Here is a 17056-nt window from a genome sequence, read left to right on the forward strand (position 1 = left end):
GCGATTAGCCGCACATGTTGATTTCCTCACTTTTAGAGCTTTGTGTCGGCAGGTTGTGATAAAATGTGGCTAATATGAGGTCTGGTTGCCTTCAAGGTGCAGTGTGACATATCTCCACAGGTCAGATAAGGACGGTATGCTCTGGTGATGCACGTTAAGCCCATATACAGCTGCAGGCTTGCTCTGGCATGTCTCAGCCAGTACAATAACAGCAGATGCTGTGGGTCACCAGTGGGAGTTGTGCTATTGTCACAGCTCTTCACCTGTAACTGTGAGTCCATTATGTAAACTGCAACTCAATTACTTTTCTTTCATCGCTCCTTTTTTCCCTCGCCATGCTCATCCTCCGCTCCTGTAAATGCCTCCATGGTTCATGAGAAACAGAAAAGGGGAGCTGGACGGACTGAGACCTTTTGTTTCCAAATCGAGCACTGCTCCATCCTCGCCAACACTAACTGTTATTGTGAAAAATGTTCTATGAAATCCCCCCCAGTGAAATGGAGAGCTTGTGTATTTTCAAATCCTAAACCCTTTTCAGCCAGAGACCCACTCTGATCCTGTTGCTGGCATCCGTTTCCGATTTCCTCACGGCCACACGGGCGTGGTCTTTTCTCTCGCTTCTCTCACCCCTGAACAGGAGTCACACCTCACTTTGCACCCCCTGGACGGGGATCCAACAGGCGAACTCAGAGCTCTGCTCTGAACCGCAGAGAGCAGAGAACCCCCCCACAGCCACAGCCTTCTGACTTTAAGAGGAACCATAATTACACAGCCTTGTGTATTTATACTCAGTTGTGACTCAGTGGGACATGTGGCATGAGTTTGTGTGAATGTGGAAGCACTGCAGAGGCAGCCTTTGTGTTCATGTGTAAACGGTGTGTGTGTGTTAGTAAAAGCTGACTCAATAAACTTCTTAAACCGAGGATGAAGTGAGGTGTGGATCCACCTAAACCAAGACTTTTGTTTTTTAAGAAAAGGTCTTTTCGTGTGAGACTGTCGAGCGTTTAAAGACAGAACAATTCTGTCTCCTTCTGCATTTACACATATTTACATCCATCCCAGCTTAATAACTTTCAGTGTTGCTCCTTTTTCTTGTTAGCACATTGTGAGACAAAGCCACAATCCTCTAATATTTGATTCCCCTGAGTCTGAGAGGATTTAATTGTCACATTTTGGGTGTGTTCAACAGCTGGTTAATTAACACAAGTCCATAAAATGAACCTCCTGCTGTTGGTTACTTCTCCAGCAGGACCACTAAGTGTCATCCGTGGTGTCCCATTTATTTGAAAGCATTGTTGTCAGTCAAAAGGGAGCATAGTGGAGTGCAACTACAGAACTAAATGCCTGAAAAGTCTTTTGTGTGTTCTTCCAGTAAGCCTGCATTGCTTTTCTGAAGCTTCACCTGTGATAACTGGCTTGGTGTAAATATGTGAAACAGTCTATATGCTGCATGATAAACCAGTGGTTACAACATATTATAGATGTAGTCCATTTTAAAAGTATAACTCAGCAGCTAACAGTGCTCACAGTTAGCATCCAGTCAAAGCTGTTCAACTCAGACTCAGATACATTTGTTAAGTCTTCTGCCGGGGACTCGTACAGCCTGAACTAACTCATGTACATCCCTCTATATATCCACAGAATGAACAAAAAACGGGGCACACTCATAGAAAATAGCTCCATAACAGCATGCAGGAACCTTTGAAGGTTAACTCTGCTTCTCTAACTCTTTCCTTTGTAAAATCTCCCAACCACAGCTGTGGAGCTGCAGTGTGCTTCAGGGCACGGCTGTCATCATATTTGTCTTATAATTTGTATTTTCTATTCATTGTTCTGTTTAGATTTGGGCTTGTGGACTGTTTCTTTAAAAACAAACAATCAGAAAAAATTAGTGGTCATTAATCTAACTGATATTTGCGTATTGGAGATATTCCGCGGCTCTGTTGAAACCTGGTGTTTGTTTTCTTGTTGGCGAGTTGCAGCATATCCAGAGGGTACAGTCTTTGTACGCATGACGGCCCTCTCCAGTCGAGTCGATACTCGCCCCGCTGTGCGGCAGGTGAAACCTGTCTAACCTCACCGCTTATGGATGCACTTCGTTTTAACGGTGATGAGCGTTGAAAGGGAGAGTCGTCTGCTGCAACATGGTCACCTGTTTGCCGGTCTCGCACGTATCCTGGACTTCCGGCTGTTTGGTGAGAACTCAGCTGTGTGGGGGCGACCGGACGGGAAGGAGGGGGGGTAGCAGGTCACCTTTTCTGCCTGATTTAGTGGCGAGGTGTTAGGGTGTGACTGTGCTGTGTGCCGGTCTGATTGCAACAGGAGAATGAGAGAGTGGAAGTTTAGTTTTCTGAGCTTTTAAAGAACAGAAAGGCTTGTTGCTCTGCTCAGTCGGCTCAGGCTTTTTCCATGTTCTTTCACCACCATCCTCCCTCCTCTGTATTTTCCCCTCTTAACCGAAAGAAGAAGGCAGTAAAATACCGACTGTAGCAGAGAATGTTTTCTTTTCTCTTTGTGTAGAAAATTGGCCTTTTTTTGTTCGTCTCTCCTCTGAGTGGAGGGGAAGCGAAGCGGTGGAGGCTGGGCCGGCTTTTGTGAAGTTGGGATCATAGCTTTGTCCCCGTGTTTGTGCAACCTCGTACACACATGCTGCACATGTGCGGGCACCGGGTTTTCCTCACCACACAGCAGGAGAATCATCTGTGGAGGATTTAACCTAACCAGCAGGAGACATCTTCATCTGTAGACTGATGTCTAACCTCAGTGATGTCTTTGTCGATTAGAGCCAAGCGCCAGTTGTTTGCCTGCAGATGACAGCCGGACCGGTTCATGCGGAAGGATTGAATGATCGTTTGGATAAAGACAAAAGAAGTAGAAAGAGAAACCAAAAGAGACGAAGAAAGACTATTTAAGGGATGGAAAAGCTGATACTTGTGGTGTTGAGGACAACTGAGTTTGGGAGTGGGATGAAGAGATTTGTTTGGCATTAGAGATAGAGGGAGGGTGAAAGAAGAGAAAAAGAAGAGAGAGGGCAGGAGGAGGGAGGAGAAACAGAGGATCCAGCCCTCTGGGACAGCGGTGTGTGTTTTGGGGGTGGACAGAGAGGCTTTGTATGCAGATCATCACCGGACACCGACTGGAGGGACGCTGTCAGTTGTTCTCTGTGTGTCTGTAGTGAAACTAGACCTACCTCTGATCCCTGTACCACACACACTCCTCCATCTGCTGCCCAGGAGGCTGCCTTCTGCTTCCTCTGGACTGAACCCCTGCTGATTCTGTGTGACAGTCTCGCACATCTGATTCGTGGGGGTCAGGAGTGACAGGCTGTGATGTGGAAAATGTGGGATTAAACTTTCCGAAATGACAGAAATGGATTGGCGCCAGGAGACCAGCAGTTCAGACTCTTGAGGATCCCAGAGGAGAATTTGGGTTGATTTGTATTTCTGTGTCTGGACAGTGTCCACGACTCTGTGTCCATCCTTCAGTGTGTGCAGCTCATGGTGGTGGAGAGTGATGTGGATCTGACTAAACTCCGTGCCCCCATGCCTGCTGCTATGCTACCGTGCCCTGCGCCAGCCGGGTCTGACTGGAGTTTCCAGAACCCGGTGGGGGTGGACTGCAGCTCCCCTGAGCCTCGCTGTATTTGGCTGGCGGTTCTCCGTGGAACCACGGGCACAATGCCACCCCCAGCACCACCCGCCATGCCTGCTGGGCACAGCCAAAGCTCTCACCAGCTCAGGGTAAGGGCCGGTCAGCCGCCATCAGCAGAGTCGTTCGCATCAGCCAAATGCTCTGGTTAATTGTTAGGCTCAGACCGGTAAAGACGGGTAAATCCTTAAAAATAAAAGCTCTGAAGATCCTCCAAAGGCTTATTTTCCTATTTTAAAGAAGGGATTCGAGTTTTAAATGAAGTCATGCATCCTGACATGTGGTAGATTTGTTGTTTTTGTGGTGATGGGGGTGTTTTTTGGGGGATTTTTTTTAGAATTAGCATCGCACACAATGAAGGCAGCAGAAATGTCTCGGTAAACCGCTGTGTGCAATTTGTCAGTTGGGCATGTCAGCAGTGTTTCTGTTACTGTACACATTGTTTGAAGTGCGTTAACAGCTCAGCTGTTGACAGATCTTTTTTTTTTCACCTTTCAGTATTTCCTGGCAGATACTTGTGCTGCGTTCAGGCTCTGGTCTGAAGTCCCTTTGCTATTGTTGTATAATGATATATTTACATAGCTGTTAAAGCCGTTAAAGCTACAGTTAGTCACTTGCATACTGACTTAGTTTTGCCTGAAGTTGGATTATTTGGTGTCAAGTGGGGAGTTGAGATGGATTTTATGTCTTTATGACAGATTTCATGACATTCCTCACATTTCCCTCCAGAATACAGCTAAATATATATTCTTTAAGTATAAGATCCAGATGTTTGTTCATTTTTGTACGTCACCTCTATCAGTTTTAAACACAGTTATGACTAAAATACCCACAGTATGTTCCCACTTGGAAGATCATGTGTAGAGATGACCAGGAGAACAATCTGTTGTGAGAGTTGAATGATTATGACGAGGGGGGGGGTAAACAAGAGTTGGTTCATGTTATTTTGCTGACGTTCACTGAAATTCAGCTTCAGTTTTTTAAAAAGTGCGAGCCGGAGCTTTTTCTTGAGCTTTTCCTCTCATATACGATGAATTAGCCGCTGAATGTTGGACGTTACCCTTCGTAAAAACGGACAAATTAAAACTGGGCTTGATTTAGCGCTCACTACGTGATGATCTGCGCTTTTTGTGCGGTTTAATTCTTATTTTCTATCCACTCAACGTGTGTGTGATTGTGACCTATGGCACGTTGACTCTTTTCTTCTTCTCAGGGGTTTCTAATTAGTGGCTAAGGAGAGATGAAGGAGGCTGTTAAGTGCCACTTTTAGCGAGGTGCTGTAGAAGCTGTGCAATTTCTGCATCCCCACCCCCCATAAAATGCCCTCAGAGTTCAGGGCATTTGCTTCCGAATATGATCTCATTTTCATTTGTGCATTTATGTGGAATACAGCTTCCTCCCACACCCACACTTTTCCTAGGTATCACCATCCCCCCTCCCTCAGCCATTGACATAGTTAAGAAATGCCACAATGAGGAATGTGAGTGTGGGGGAGGAGTACACACAGCTGCGACAAACACACTGTATTCTGTTTACTCTTCAGGAGAGAAGTGTCTGTAACAATTTAGCTGCAAGTCAGGAGGAACAGCAGCTTCACTTCACTGCCGCCGTCTTCTGCGGCTGATGTTGTTCTACGCAGCTCGTGTGTCTGGAATGTTCTGATATTTCCATGGTGTGTGAAGGCTGCCCTCACAGAGAAATACCCTCATCGCTTGGTTTGGAGTCAGATAAGAACCGTATTGTATAGATGGCTCCTCAGATGCCTAAAAGATCAGTTCAGTTCTCATGAGAGGAGATTCTCTGCTCAATACATTTCCCCCTGAATGTGCACCTAAGCCAGGTTTTTGTGGTACATTCTTAAAGCTAAATCTGGAGGCAACAAGGATAAAAAGTCCCCAGCCGGATTTAAATCCACGTCATACACTAACTGCATGCCTCAGCCCACTGTGCCACAAAGTCATGCTGTAAAAGTTATTCTAAAACTGTCGCTCCTCCTGGAAACAATTCTGGCTCCAGGATTGAGTCAAAATGGGGCTGATGACCATCATCACTGGCAGCGAGGCAGGTTTCAGTTAGACTGCAGGAAAGTACAATACGTTTTGCTGTTCAGGTAGAAAACCCTGTTTAACTGACATTGCATCATCACCTGCTCGCCTGGTTGAACTGACTATGGGGTTAGACTGGTTTTTGAGCACACGGAGCTACAAACACGCACGATTCCACATGCATGACTCGCACCACTTCTTGTGTACATCTGGAAAGTTGCTGTCAGAGTGTTTTGAATCTTCGGCTGCTTGTGTTTCTTTCACTTGGCGCGTTAAGAGCGCAGCCTTACATGCAGCCATGCGCTTTCCTCTCAGGATGTAGGATGCATTTGGACGAGCAGAAGTGGTTGAGTGTTCCGTCTCTGTGGCCGGTGAGTCCAGGAATTATCAGGATGAGATGGTTTGGCTTTTCACCGTCCCTTTCCTGCTCCCTCATGGCAGCCCGGGCTCAGGGCTGCGGGTGCAGACAGCCATGGCTGTCAGGATTAAAGGCTCGTCAGCATTTGCAACAGCCGTAAAGCTCCACTTTTCAAACAGGTTGCAGCTCTCAGCTGTTTAAAAGAGCATTATTGTTCTCTCCTGTTGGGGTTTTAGCAGGAGCCAGGCTCCCCGAGGGCCGTTACATTCCTCTACGCTGCTTTACCTCTGGATGGAGTTGGGAGGAAGAGCGTGTGCTTACTAACACGCCCGCTGCTCCTCATGGTTGTAAATTAAACTAGAAAAGCCTGTTACAAGCTGAAAATCCTTTATTACTGTATATTTCAACTGATTATTTTCAGCTTTTCAGTTTTCAGTTCAACTTACAAATCGACATTGATGCTGAGTAGATGTGCCGTTGAAGGAAAACAGAAACCATGCTGGTCAGAGTTTGAAATGCTCCTTAATTAAAATCAGGAGTAGAAATAACCGCAGGGAAAACCTCACTTCTGCTGCTGCTGTGTATGTGTTGCTAACACTAAACACCTACTCAAGCAGGAAGCTGCAGTGAGGCATTACAAGCTGCTCTGCATGTTCATTCAGTTTCCACTCAAGCTTTTCTGTGTTTTGATGACATAATCATCAGGTGTTGAATTAAGTCCTTAAGGATGTCTGAAAAGGACAGTAGGTTTCAGAAAAAAGTCAAAAAGTGAGTTAAACAGTTAAGATTCCCTCTAGTATCTTCTTTTCTCAGCAAAACAAGGTTTCCCCCATCTCCGTTAGCCTTAAAACCACAGAAAAAAGTTTCCAAGAGCCTTTTTGGTTAAACATAATCTCACGTCCTGGAGTGGCCAGAGCATGCCAGCAAGTTAGAGTAGTTTTCTCTTTTTTTTGGTTGTGGCAGACAATCTAGAAGGTGACACTTTACTTGTGAGGTGTTTATCTGGTGAGCGTTAAAGGTGAAGTGTGGATTTGGCAGAATAGTCGGACAGAAAGGCACAGCCCACACGGTCCAGAGAAGCCGAGTGGGATTCAGTCCTGGCTCAGAGACCCAGTCAGACCCTGTGTGTTTTGGGTAATCACAGGGTTTGGTGTTCCCAGCACCGGGAGGGGCCATGTGGTCGAAACCGGCGTGCTGGAGCCTGTCCCTCGCTGGGGCCCGATACTCCTGCTCCTCTCCATCCTCCTCATCCTTCTCCTCTCATTCACTCTCTCTGTGCTCCCTCCCCTCTGATGCCAGTGTGTGTTTCAACTTGTCCAAACCAAACCGCTCCCTCTGAGGAATTCACTCGAGTCTCTTCTTCCTTTCACCTCTTTGCTTGTTCATTTCCTCATTTTTTCTCTCTCTTTTCTTTGTAATTTTAATGCAACACTCCTTTCTCACGTACTCCTTTATGCTGCCCTCATGCCACATAATGAGCCTGGCTGTATGTTTTTGAGAAATAAATAGCAGGGGTTACTTTACATTGTTTAGACTGTCAGACTAAAATCAGCCTTTCAGTATCACATAGATTTATGGATGTCGATTTGCAAAATATACACTTCATGCGTTTAGTGTTGTCCAACAGGAATCTACGAACTCAGGCAAACCTATTTTAGACCCAAGTCTTTTTTCCCAACATTATGTTCTTCTCCTTTTCCCCAGTGGAATGTAAAAGTAGGGGGAAAGAAACTGTGCGGTGAAAGCCGGCACAGCTGGATTTCCACTGCATGGACACATGTGGTGAGGGAGGAAAAGGAGCTGGAAGGGAGGAGAGAGGAACGAAGTAGAGCGGAAGGAAGGAGTAAGAGGAGTGAAGGAATGGGAAGTGCCCCCACGATGAAGATTGTATTTATAGGAATGACTGGTTACACCGCCCCCCTGTGATACCCCACTTCCTGCGCCGAACCTGCCACTTCCTGTTGTTGTGTGGCCACGCACAGACCTGCCGGGTCAAATGTGTGTGCTTGTCTTTGTGTGTGAGCATATGGTTTTGATATGTACTGGTGTGTGTTTGTATGTATGAAGCATGACAGGAAGTGAAATGTGGGGTTTTTCTTGGGGGGGGGGGCTGATAGATGTCTAGACATGGTCACCTCTGGCCTTCGAACATACATTCAAACATATTCTCACACTGAAAACAAAACCATAGAATGAAATATTATTTGATAGATCTGAATCCTCCAACGACCACACGTCTCCTGCTCTTATTGATTATTGTAAATTTAGTTTTTATTTGGCTGCATGCAGAAAAGAAAAATGCCTTCACAGCAACATGCCCATCAAACCACACCTAGCATGAGGTAATCATAGATGTCTGTGGACTGAGTTAGTCTCTGTTTGCTGATTTATGGCCTGAAGGAATTAAGATACTGAAAAGTATTAGTTGTACCTACTTATCATTGGGTGATTGGGTCCATGGGATTCATGGTTGCAGCTGTCAGTTTGTTTGTTGATCCTATAAACATAGAATCATGTATAAAAGTAACGTAATCCTACTAAAAGGACAAATATGCTCTTTGTGATGAAAATTCAAATGATTTGAACTCATTTGTGGGTCGACTGGAGCCTTTTTATGCCATTTTGTTGTGCCCTTTTCTGGCTGGAGAAGAGGCGCCACTTTACCAATCGTATCATTGGCTGGAAATGCAAATAAATACTAATTTTACTGAAAAATTGAAGATGCGTTTGGATAGAATCCCCACTGGAGTTATTGAGTTGAGTTTTTGAGTTATTACCTAGACGCATGATGAAGGCTTTTGTTTCCAAACTGCGCCCCAGTGTGTGGTTCTGGTGAAATTGTGGAAGCGAACATGCAGCACAGCAGACTCGACCTCTGACCGCCGACATGCCCATTCCTCCCTCTCCATGTTTGGTGGGGTCATGCTGTGTGACTGACAGATGTGGGTCGTCGCGGCAGCATGAGGGTGATAGTTCTCACGTGTGCCTGTCAGCTGAGCTCGCTGGGCTTATTTACTCAGCAGCAGGAATGAGTTATTTAGAGAGTGGGTGGAAATCTGCCTTTACTGTGCTCTCTGAGCTCAGAGGAGTTTGGACCTTCTCTCCCTGTCATCAGACCAGGTCAGTGCAGTCTAAAATGGGTGAAGCGCCACATTCCCTCCTTGGCCCTGTCTAGACATGGACCCTTCCTGATAGCAGACCCCCGCAAGTGTGTTTATGGGCTATTGTTCTGAGGCTGGTTGGCATGTAGGACTGACCTGACTGGGCTGCATTCAGGAGCTCCTGAGGAAGCTGCTAATGTACAATCCAGCAGTTGAGGGTTAATGTCACCGAGTACAGAGTCACCTTGTGCTTCCCTGGGAAAACAAAACATGTGTTGCCTCTGGAAAACTGGAATGTTTTTCCAGTCTTGGTGCTAAGAATAGAATAAACTGATACTGGATGATTTACTTCTGCAGTTTCCTCTGTTTGGACAAGTGTTTTACATCTCCTGACTCCGTAAATGGGATGATCTTGATGCACTGATCTAATAAACTCACCTCCTTGGTTTGCTGAATCTTTCTGTTTGTGTGCTTCCAGGCTAAGGGGCGGAGGGATGGTGTCTCCTCAGCTGGTGACAACCCTCGACCGCCGATGGCGACCCGGCAGGGAAGAGAGGGGGTTGGCGTGGGCTGGAAGGGTCCCCGGACGCTGGTCCTCCATAAGAACTCCCAGGGTTTTGGTTTCACTCTACGCCACTTCATCGTTTACCCTCCAGAGTCTGCCCTGCACACCAACCTCAAGGTGAGACCTGCAGATGTCTGCGGAGCTGAGAATGCCCTAAACCTTTTTTTCACCCTCCATGCTGATTTCTATAGCTCACTGGCCTTGATAAAAGGGATTTCTGAGGCTTTAACTTTCAGAACTCAGGACAGAGCCAGTCTGAGCTTGGAGATAAAGCCGGTCATAATGTAGCTGAGGGTCAGCAAGGTTGAGTTGAGTAAAATGAACGCAGACAAAGTGGGAAAACAAGCTTAGCTGATTAGAGACAACAGACTGGACAGACCGAAGCTGCTGTTAAAGGAAAATATCTGATGTGTAGACAAAACATAAAGATGGGCTCAGATTTTCACCTTTTGAAATGTTAAAAAAGCACCTCCGTAACTCAACAGATCGGACTGAAAAGCACTTTATTTCTCAGGCATTTTTTAATCCTCTGCGAATCAAAGTTGATCCTGGTGTTTTGTGGAATGAGCCTCTGTCTGACCGAGTAGTTATTTAGCTCTTTGAGGTGTGGGGGCAAACGTCTCCAGATGTGAAATTGAGGGATATTGAGGCATGGGTGGGGTGAGCCCGCAGAAACAAGACCTCCATTCTTTTTCTACCACCCCACCATCCAGCAGCTGCAGATATAGTTGTACAGATTGAATGAGTTCTGTTGTCTTACCCTGGTACCACTCTCTGGCAGTCAGGCTGTACCAGGCCATCGCCGGACAATAGGCCCACTGCTGGCCTTTGGCCCTGGTTCTGTCTTTGTGTCCTCTGCCTCAGAGGAGATGAGGGTCACATGGTATTTTTGGACAATCGGACTCACAGAGCCCCTTGTTCTTATCTGTAAACCCCATGTGGAAGTCTCCTAAATTACCCGCATAGATCCCAACTATCAATGCCTTACTTAGTGACTCAGTTCGAATATGATTTCTTATTGTCTGCAGATCGTAAAAGTCTTCAAGGGTCAGTTTATATTGTTTAAAGCAACATTCAAACCCCTCTCAAACAGGATCAAGCCGCCCGAAAATGAATTATTTCTCATAGTAGAAAGAATTTTAATTTTCAATTGCATTGCATCTGTCAGCAGGGAACGTAGGAGCGGAAAACTGTGCACGTGGATGTGTTTTATTACATCATACTATCTGCAAAAAGGAATGTAGCTTGTAAATAGTTTTCCACTGCTCATGACAAAAGGTTCTTCACTGTGTGGAAACGGGTTTTCTGTCGAATTTTCTATTAATTAAAACTCAAGTAGAAACAGCCAGAGTGATCTTTGCTTTTTGGCTTACCTGGGGGATATTTTATAGTTGTACGTGCACGTTTCTTGAAACGTACAAACGTGTGCAACAATTTTCCTTCTTAACAGGAAAAATTGGTGTAATATGTTAGAAGAAAAGGTGTTAAAATGCATTCCATCCAACTTTTATGGTAACAACTGCGCTGTCTTTATTATTGGGGGATCTGTGTCAAATAACTGTGGTAGTAAGTGGGGATGAGTAGCTCTGGATAACTGTGGTAGTAAGTGGTGATGAGTAGCTCTGGATAACTGTGCTAGTAAGTGGTGATGAGTAGCTCTGGATAACTGTGGTAGTAAGTGGTGATGAGTAGCTCTGGATAACTGTGATAGTAAGTGGTGATGAGTAGCTCTTTATAACTGTGGTAGTAAGTGGTGATGAGTAGCTCTGGATAACTGTGGTAGTAAGTGGTGACGAGTTGCTCTGGATAACTGTGGTAGTAAGTGGTGACGAGTTGCTCTGGATAACTGTGGTAGTAAGTGGTGATGAGTAGCTCTTTATAACTGTGGTAGTAAGTGGTGATGAGTTGCTCTGGATAACTGGTAGTAAGTGGTGATGAGTAGCTCTGGATAACTGTGGTAGTAAGTGGTGATGAGTTGCTCTGGATAACTGTGGTAGTAAGTGGTGATGAGTTGCTCTGGATAACTGGTAGTAAGTGGTGATGAGTAGCTCTGGATAACTGTGGTAGTAAGTGGTGACGAGTTGCTCTGGATAACTGGTAGTAAGTGGTGATGAGTTGCTCTGGATAACTGGTAGTAAGTGGTGATGAGTAGCTCTGGATAACTGTGGTAGTAAGTGGTGATGAGTTGCTCTGGATAACTGTGGTAGTAAGTGGTGATGAGTTGCTCTGGATAACTGGTAGTAAGTGGTGATGAGTAGCTCTGGATAACTGTGGTAGTAAGTGGTGATGAGTTGCTCTGGATAACTGGTAGTAAGTGGTGATGAGTAGCTCTGGGAATGTATGGACTCCCTGACGACTTTCACTGTCTCCTTGGTTCCGGATGTGCTGAAATTGGGACTGGCCAGTCAATGTGTGTCCCCCAGCTCCGAGCTCTACTCTGGGGTCGGCAGCTATCCTTTCTCTGTCTCTAAAGCCATCACCATTGTCTGCAGAGCCTGGAATGAGCCCACTCAGCGCAGCACAAAGCCCGGCAGCAGTCAGCCCGGCAGCAGTCAGCCCACCGTGTTCCTAACTCCAAAGTGCACATTCAGCGCGTGTGTAGGTGATCAGACAAGCTGCAGCTATCAAATCTCACCTTCGTGTGTTTACTGCAGGGGATGATGTCATCTGTACCTGCAGAGCGTCTAACCTGAAACTCAGTTTCTGTGTCGGTGCTGCACTCAGCATTAACAGCTTGTGAAAACAAACAGGTTACTGGCGTGTGGGGAGTCACGAGAACATTTTAAAGAGGATGAAGATGTCATGGTCACAGCAGTCTTATCACTCTCCCGCGTTTTATTGTGGCCTCGGGAATACAAACGTGGATTGTGTTGTGGAAAGGTTCACCTGGGTGAATGAACTCGGCATAGGGCCTGAGTACTTTTCCTGCGTGATGTAAACCTTTTATCAGCATGTGGTAACATTTCTGCCTTTGGGGGCAGTAAATAGACTTGGTTTTCCTTTGTTTTGTCCAAATATCAAACACAGAACAGCCAAAAAAGATTTTTAGACTGAGGCTCTTATTTTTGCTCTGTGTTTTCATTTTCTTTTCTTGTTGTGAATCAACTTGATTTGTGTTCTGTCTCTTTCTGTCCTCTGCAGGATGAGGAGAATGGTAACGGAAAGGGTAAGTCACCCCCGTTTTTTGCCTCCTTTCTGCCATCAGAGCAACAATTTAACACACTTTAGTGGAGTAATGATGATGTAATGAGCTGGGACCTCATGTACAACCTCCTGTCACCTCTGCTGTGCAGTTTCTCTGCTCCACCTACAGGACACTATGCAGCACTGCATCTAGAGTAGTCACGTCCACCTGTCCTGGGATTAACATGAGCCTCGGATGATCCGCTCATAAGTAGACAATCCTAAGCACTGCCGTTAACGCACCCAGGATGCATTGAGATCTGATCTGTCAGACCACATTTAGAGGTGGTCTGGGATGTTTAGCTGTTAGCAGCATGAGTTAGAATGAGTCCTGTAGTTATTGCTGTAGTAAACCTGCGGCACCTTCTTTTTTGTGTTAGTTTCTGTAGCAACAATGAACACAGCTGCTGTGAGTACAGCATCACGTCTCTCTGTATTTCCAGGTCTTTGGCTTCATGGTTAGAGCTGAGCCAGGCAAGTTCCTGGTCCTCAAAAGTAAAATATGGGAGCTTAACGTGGAGCTTTAGAGGGAGAGGAGGACATATAGTGGTGTAGCTCCCAGTGTTTCAGGCTTTACTTCAGATCTCGACAAAGTCATGGTCCAAAGCAAAAGCTCACATCGAGTTTTTCAACAATGCAGATGAGTCATTTAATGTATTTATCTTCTTTTACCTTGAAATGATCACAAATAACATGTTAGAAAGTCAAAATACAGCTGCGTAGGTCATGCAGCAGATCATAAAACGTCATAATGTCTTTCAGATTTTATTCACATTTATTTAGCAGACGCTTTCATCCAAAGCGACTTACAAGTGAGGAACATTCGGGGGCAGTGTGGGGTTCAGTAACTTGCCTGAGGAGCCTTTGATGGTTGGGTGACTGATGGATGGCCCCCCTGAACCACAGCTGTCTGTGATCTTCTGAGGTTCATGTTAGTCCCAGGTGTAAACGGGGTATTCTTCAGGCCGGGTTATGAACACACGTTTATAGGTGCAACCGACAGGAACAGTTTACAGTACTTGTTGTTGGCATCAAGCAGCCTTTGCATTTCTTCTTCTCTGTTTTTTATCATGCAGGGTTTCAGAAAGATCGTCTGGAGCCGATGGACACCATATTTGTAAAGAATGTGAGGGAGAAAGGCCCGGCCCACCAGGCGGGCTTGTGCACAGGTAAAGGAAACTAATAATGAATGAGCATTAACATCAGGATTTGCATTGGAAATCTGTTGTGGACCTCCTCGGTCATGTGATCCGGCAGACGCACAGTGGTATAAAACATGCAAAGAGGAGGGTTCTACTCTCAGGAGCTCAGACAAACCAAACCTGTACGAAGCACCAGCACGACATGTTACAACCTCAGAGTCACATGCTTGCTCGAGCATATGCAAACGCATACTCTGAACGCTTCATATGTGTTTCAGCTTGTACGAGGTGACCACAAACCTAAACAAACTTTGAACACTTTGCTGTCTGACACCTTTCCTGCAGCTTTATGTCACAACATCGTAGCTGCTTATTAAACTACTGATGATTTGATTGATATTTTGGTTTGGTTTTTGTGTTCAAGTTGTAATGATAAAGTTAATTTTGGCTGTTCGAGCTTGTCCTTCTGAGTTAAATACCAATCATCAGCTTAATATTTTGCCAGCATGGTTTTGGTTTTGTGGAAATTATACACAAATATGGCCCTTTTTCCTCCTCTCTGTTTCCTGTTTTTATATTTGCCTTTGATCTCACAGGGAAATTAGTCCCTGTTCAGTGTCCTTTTCCTCATTTTATATTCCATAGATGTAGGTTTCCACCGTCTTTAGAAATATGTTGGTTAAAATACGATGGCATGTGCGTGTTCCACAGGGGATCGGCTGGTGAAAGTGAACGGTGAAAGTATCCTTGGAAAGACGTACTCGCAGGTGATTGCCCTCATTCAAAACAGGTAAGACCTCCTGCTCAGCAGCACTGCCAAGTGCTGACTTATAGAACCACCCAAAGATTACATAAACATTACTCACTCCTATCATGTTGAACTGCTTTTAGAAAGTGTTCCCTAAAGCAGAAGACACTGCACACTCGTATGTTTTATATGATCCAACATCCAGATATCGTGATGCTGCTGGACTCTTGATTTTTAGAGTGGAAGGTAGCAGAATTCATTACGGGATTATCTCCTAGAAGAAAAATGAAAAGAAAATACTGGATTCTGTGAGTTGTAACACAGAATTCGTGAAGTCGTATTCACATGTCGCTTCCTTTTAGGCCCCAGAAAGTCATTCCCACATTTCAAAGCCGCATCCTGCACTGCATGGAAATGGTTGGGATACAGATATATTCTTGCATTCAGTAAACTTGAGAGCAGGGATCAGTGTAGCACTGAGGATGGAGTGTAGTAAGCGTAAATGTCACATTTAAATTTAGTGCACCTAGTGATCAAATCAGAGCATCCGAAGCTAGCATGCGCTTCATCATGAGTCAAGTTCAGTTAACTCATTATGATCTAAGACTGTTTTTAAAAACCTGCTAAATGAGGGTTTTCTGGAAAATATGAATCTGTCCACTAAAAAACATTTTATTTCTCAGCCTCTGAAGAATCTACAAACATTTTAAATATTAAACTTTCTGCTTTTATGGTAAAGTTTTGATCCTGGCATCAAATTTCATTTGTTTTTAAATTCTAATTGTGTGCATTATGTATGTTGCTCCTGGCTTTGAAGGTAAAAACATACATATGTTGCATCAGGTCTTAGGTTTTCCATAAGATTGGCAGATTTAAAGTTTGTAAAGCCATTGTTTTCTATTGGAATGAAGCATTTTTGTCTATTTTTTTCCTTTTATCTGTTGCTAATTCATCTCTCCCCCATCTTCCTTCCTCTGTATGTGTCTTTCAGTGAGAGTGTGTTGGAGCTCTCCATAATGCCCAAAGATGAAGATGTGCTTCAGTTGGTAAGAGTCTCACCACACACTTTTTACTTCCTCACATGCGAGGCATTACACGTTTAAACACAGGGCGCTGCAGAACAGTGTGTATTCATTGGTGCTTGTCTGCAGGCTCAATCCAGGATTTGGTCATTCTCAAAGAATGTAGAGATTTTGTCCGAGTGACTCACAGGCTCTCTGCTCTGTGTTTAAAGTAAAGCATCCATTGAGAGCCACTCGGATCACGACTGTCGTGCTTTGGAAAAAAACAGCCCCTGTGCTCATTGACACACACACACACACAAACACACATGCTGTACAACACATTTTTGTCGCTCCACAGGTTGCTCCATACTTGTTTGCATGATCCGACATGCATCACCTGATGCCCCTCCCACTAACCTGAAGCAAGGTTTCAGCAGGCAAAACCAGAACTGAGCGATTCCCTTCACACACCAAGAAACATCCACATTGCCCTCAAGGGGGGCCAAAACTGCGCTCTATTCTGCCGTCTCTTGACGTTATAAACTAATTTCTCCATCCTCACGCTCCCCCTCTCGCTACCGCGCCTCTATCTGCTGAATTCCTAGCATGACATCACAAGTGCTGCTCCTCCCTCCACACTCCCACAGGGTGGAGTAAGTCAGAGAAGGAGAGTGGGAGTTTGGTAGGATCTCAGAGAGGAGAAAACAAGTCGATTAACAGACAGAAAAAGTAAAAGAAAAGAAGCAAAAGACGTTTTGGAGGAGGAGGGTGTGAATTATGAAGGACTGCAGGTTTTAGCAGCAGGAGCGTCGCAGCAGAAGTGTTGGTGAGGATAAGTCTGTGTTGTCCTCTGCTCTTCATTAACTTAAGTTTGTTCTGCTGTCAAGCTCAAGAGAGGCTTTGACGATCAATTAGGTAAACATTTTAAAACGTGTGTGGTTAGTCGTCATAAGAGTGGAAGAATTAATGTTAACAGGTTTGTTTGTGCTCTGCTGAAATTCAGTGACATGACAGTGTGGTTTAATAATGAAGTAATCAGGTGAGCTTTTTGTTTGTGTCGTAGGCTCGTAAGTTGGTGTGCGTAATTTGACATGATATTGCTGAGACTTCTGTATTTGCAGCTGACTGCTGGGTAATTAGCATTGTGGCTTTTTCTCAGGGGAGCTGATGCATTTTGTTAACTGACATGTGTTTGTGTCGGGAGCTGAAGCCCCGGGGACAGGCTGTTGTTAACTAAGAGCTCCATTCACTTTAAATTTGAA

At 45.0% G+C, this 17056-nt stretch overlaps 1 protein-coding gene across 10 annotated transcripts in view; it reads left to right on the forward strand.

Moving 5' to 3' along the window:
- arhgap23a (Rho GTPase activating protein 23a) overlaps positions 1-17056 on the forward strand; it is a 64646-nt gene that overhangs the window by 29711 nt on the left and 17879 nt on the right. For 4 of the 10 annotated variants that reach the window (XM_072369024.1, XM_072369025.1, XM_072369026.1 and 1 more), the window contains exons 1-6: positions 2978-3740; positions 9631-9834; positions 12859-12883; positions 13977-14069; positions 14754-14832; positions 15782-15836. In XM_072369024.1, coding sequence (XP_072225125.1) covers positions 3498-3740; positions 9631-9834; positions 12859-12883; positions 13977-14069; positions 14754-14832; positions 15782-15836 — 699 coding nt within the window. In that variant the 5' untranslated portion in view covers positions 2978-3497. Of the gene's footprint in view, positions 1-2101; positions 2196-2973; positions 3741-9630; positions 9835-12858; positions 12884-13976; positions 14070-14753; positions 14833-15781; positions 15837-16434; positions 16621-16651; positions 16710-17056 lie in introns of those variants that run through there. The other 6 variants (XM_072369030.1, XM_072369027.1, XM_072369028.1 and 3 more) reach the window with 5 other exon arrangements.

The sequence above is a fragment of the Leuresthes tenuis genome, unplaced genomic scaffold (assembly GCF_036924035.1).
Source record: "Leuresthes tenuis unplaced genomic scaffold, fLeuTen1.0.hap1 SCAF_17, whole genome shotgun sequence".
Taxonomy (NCBI): domain Eukaryota; kingdom Metazoa; phylum Chordata; class Actinopteri; order Atheriniformes; family Atherinopsidae; genus Leuresthes; species Leuresthes tenuis.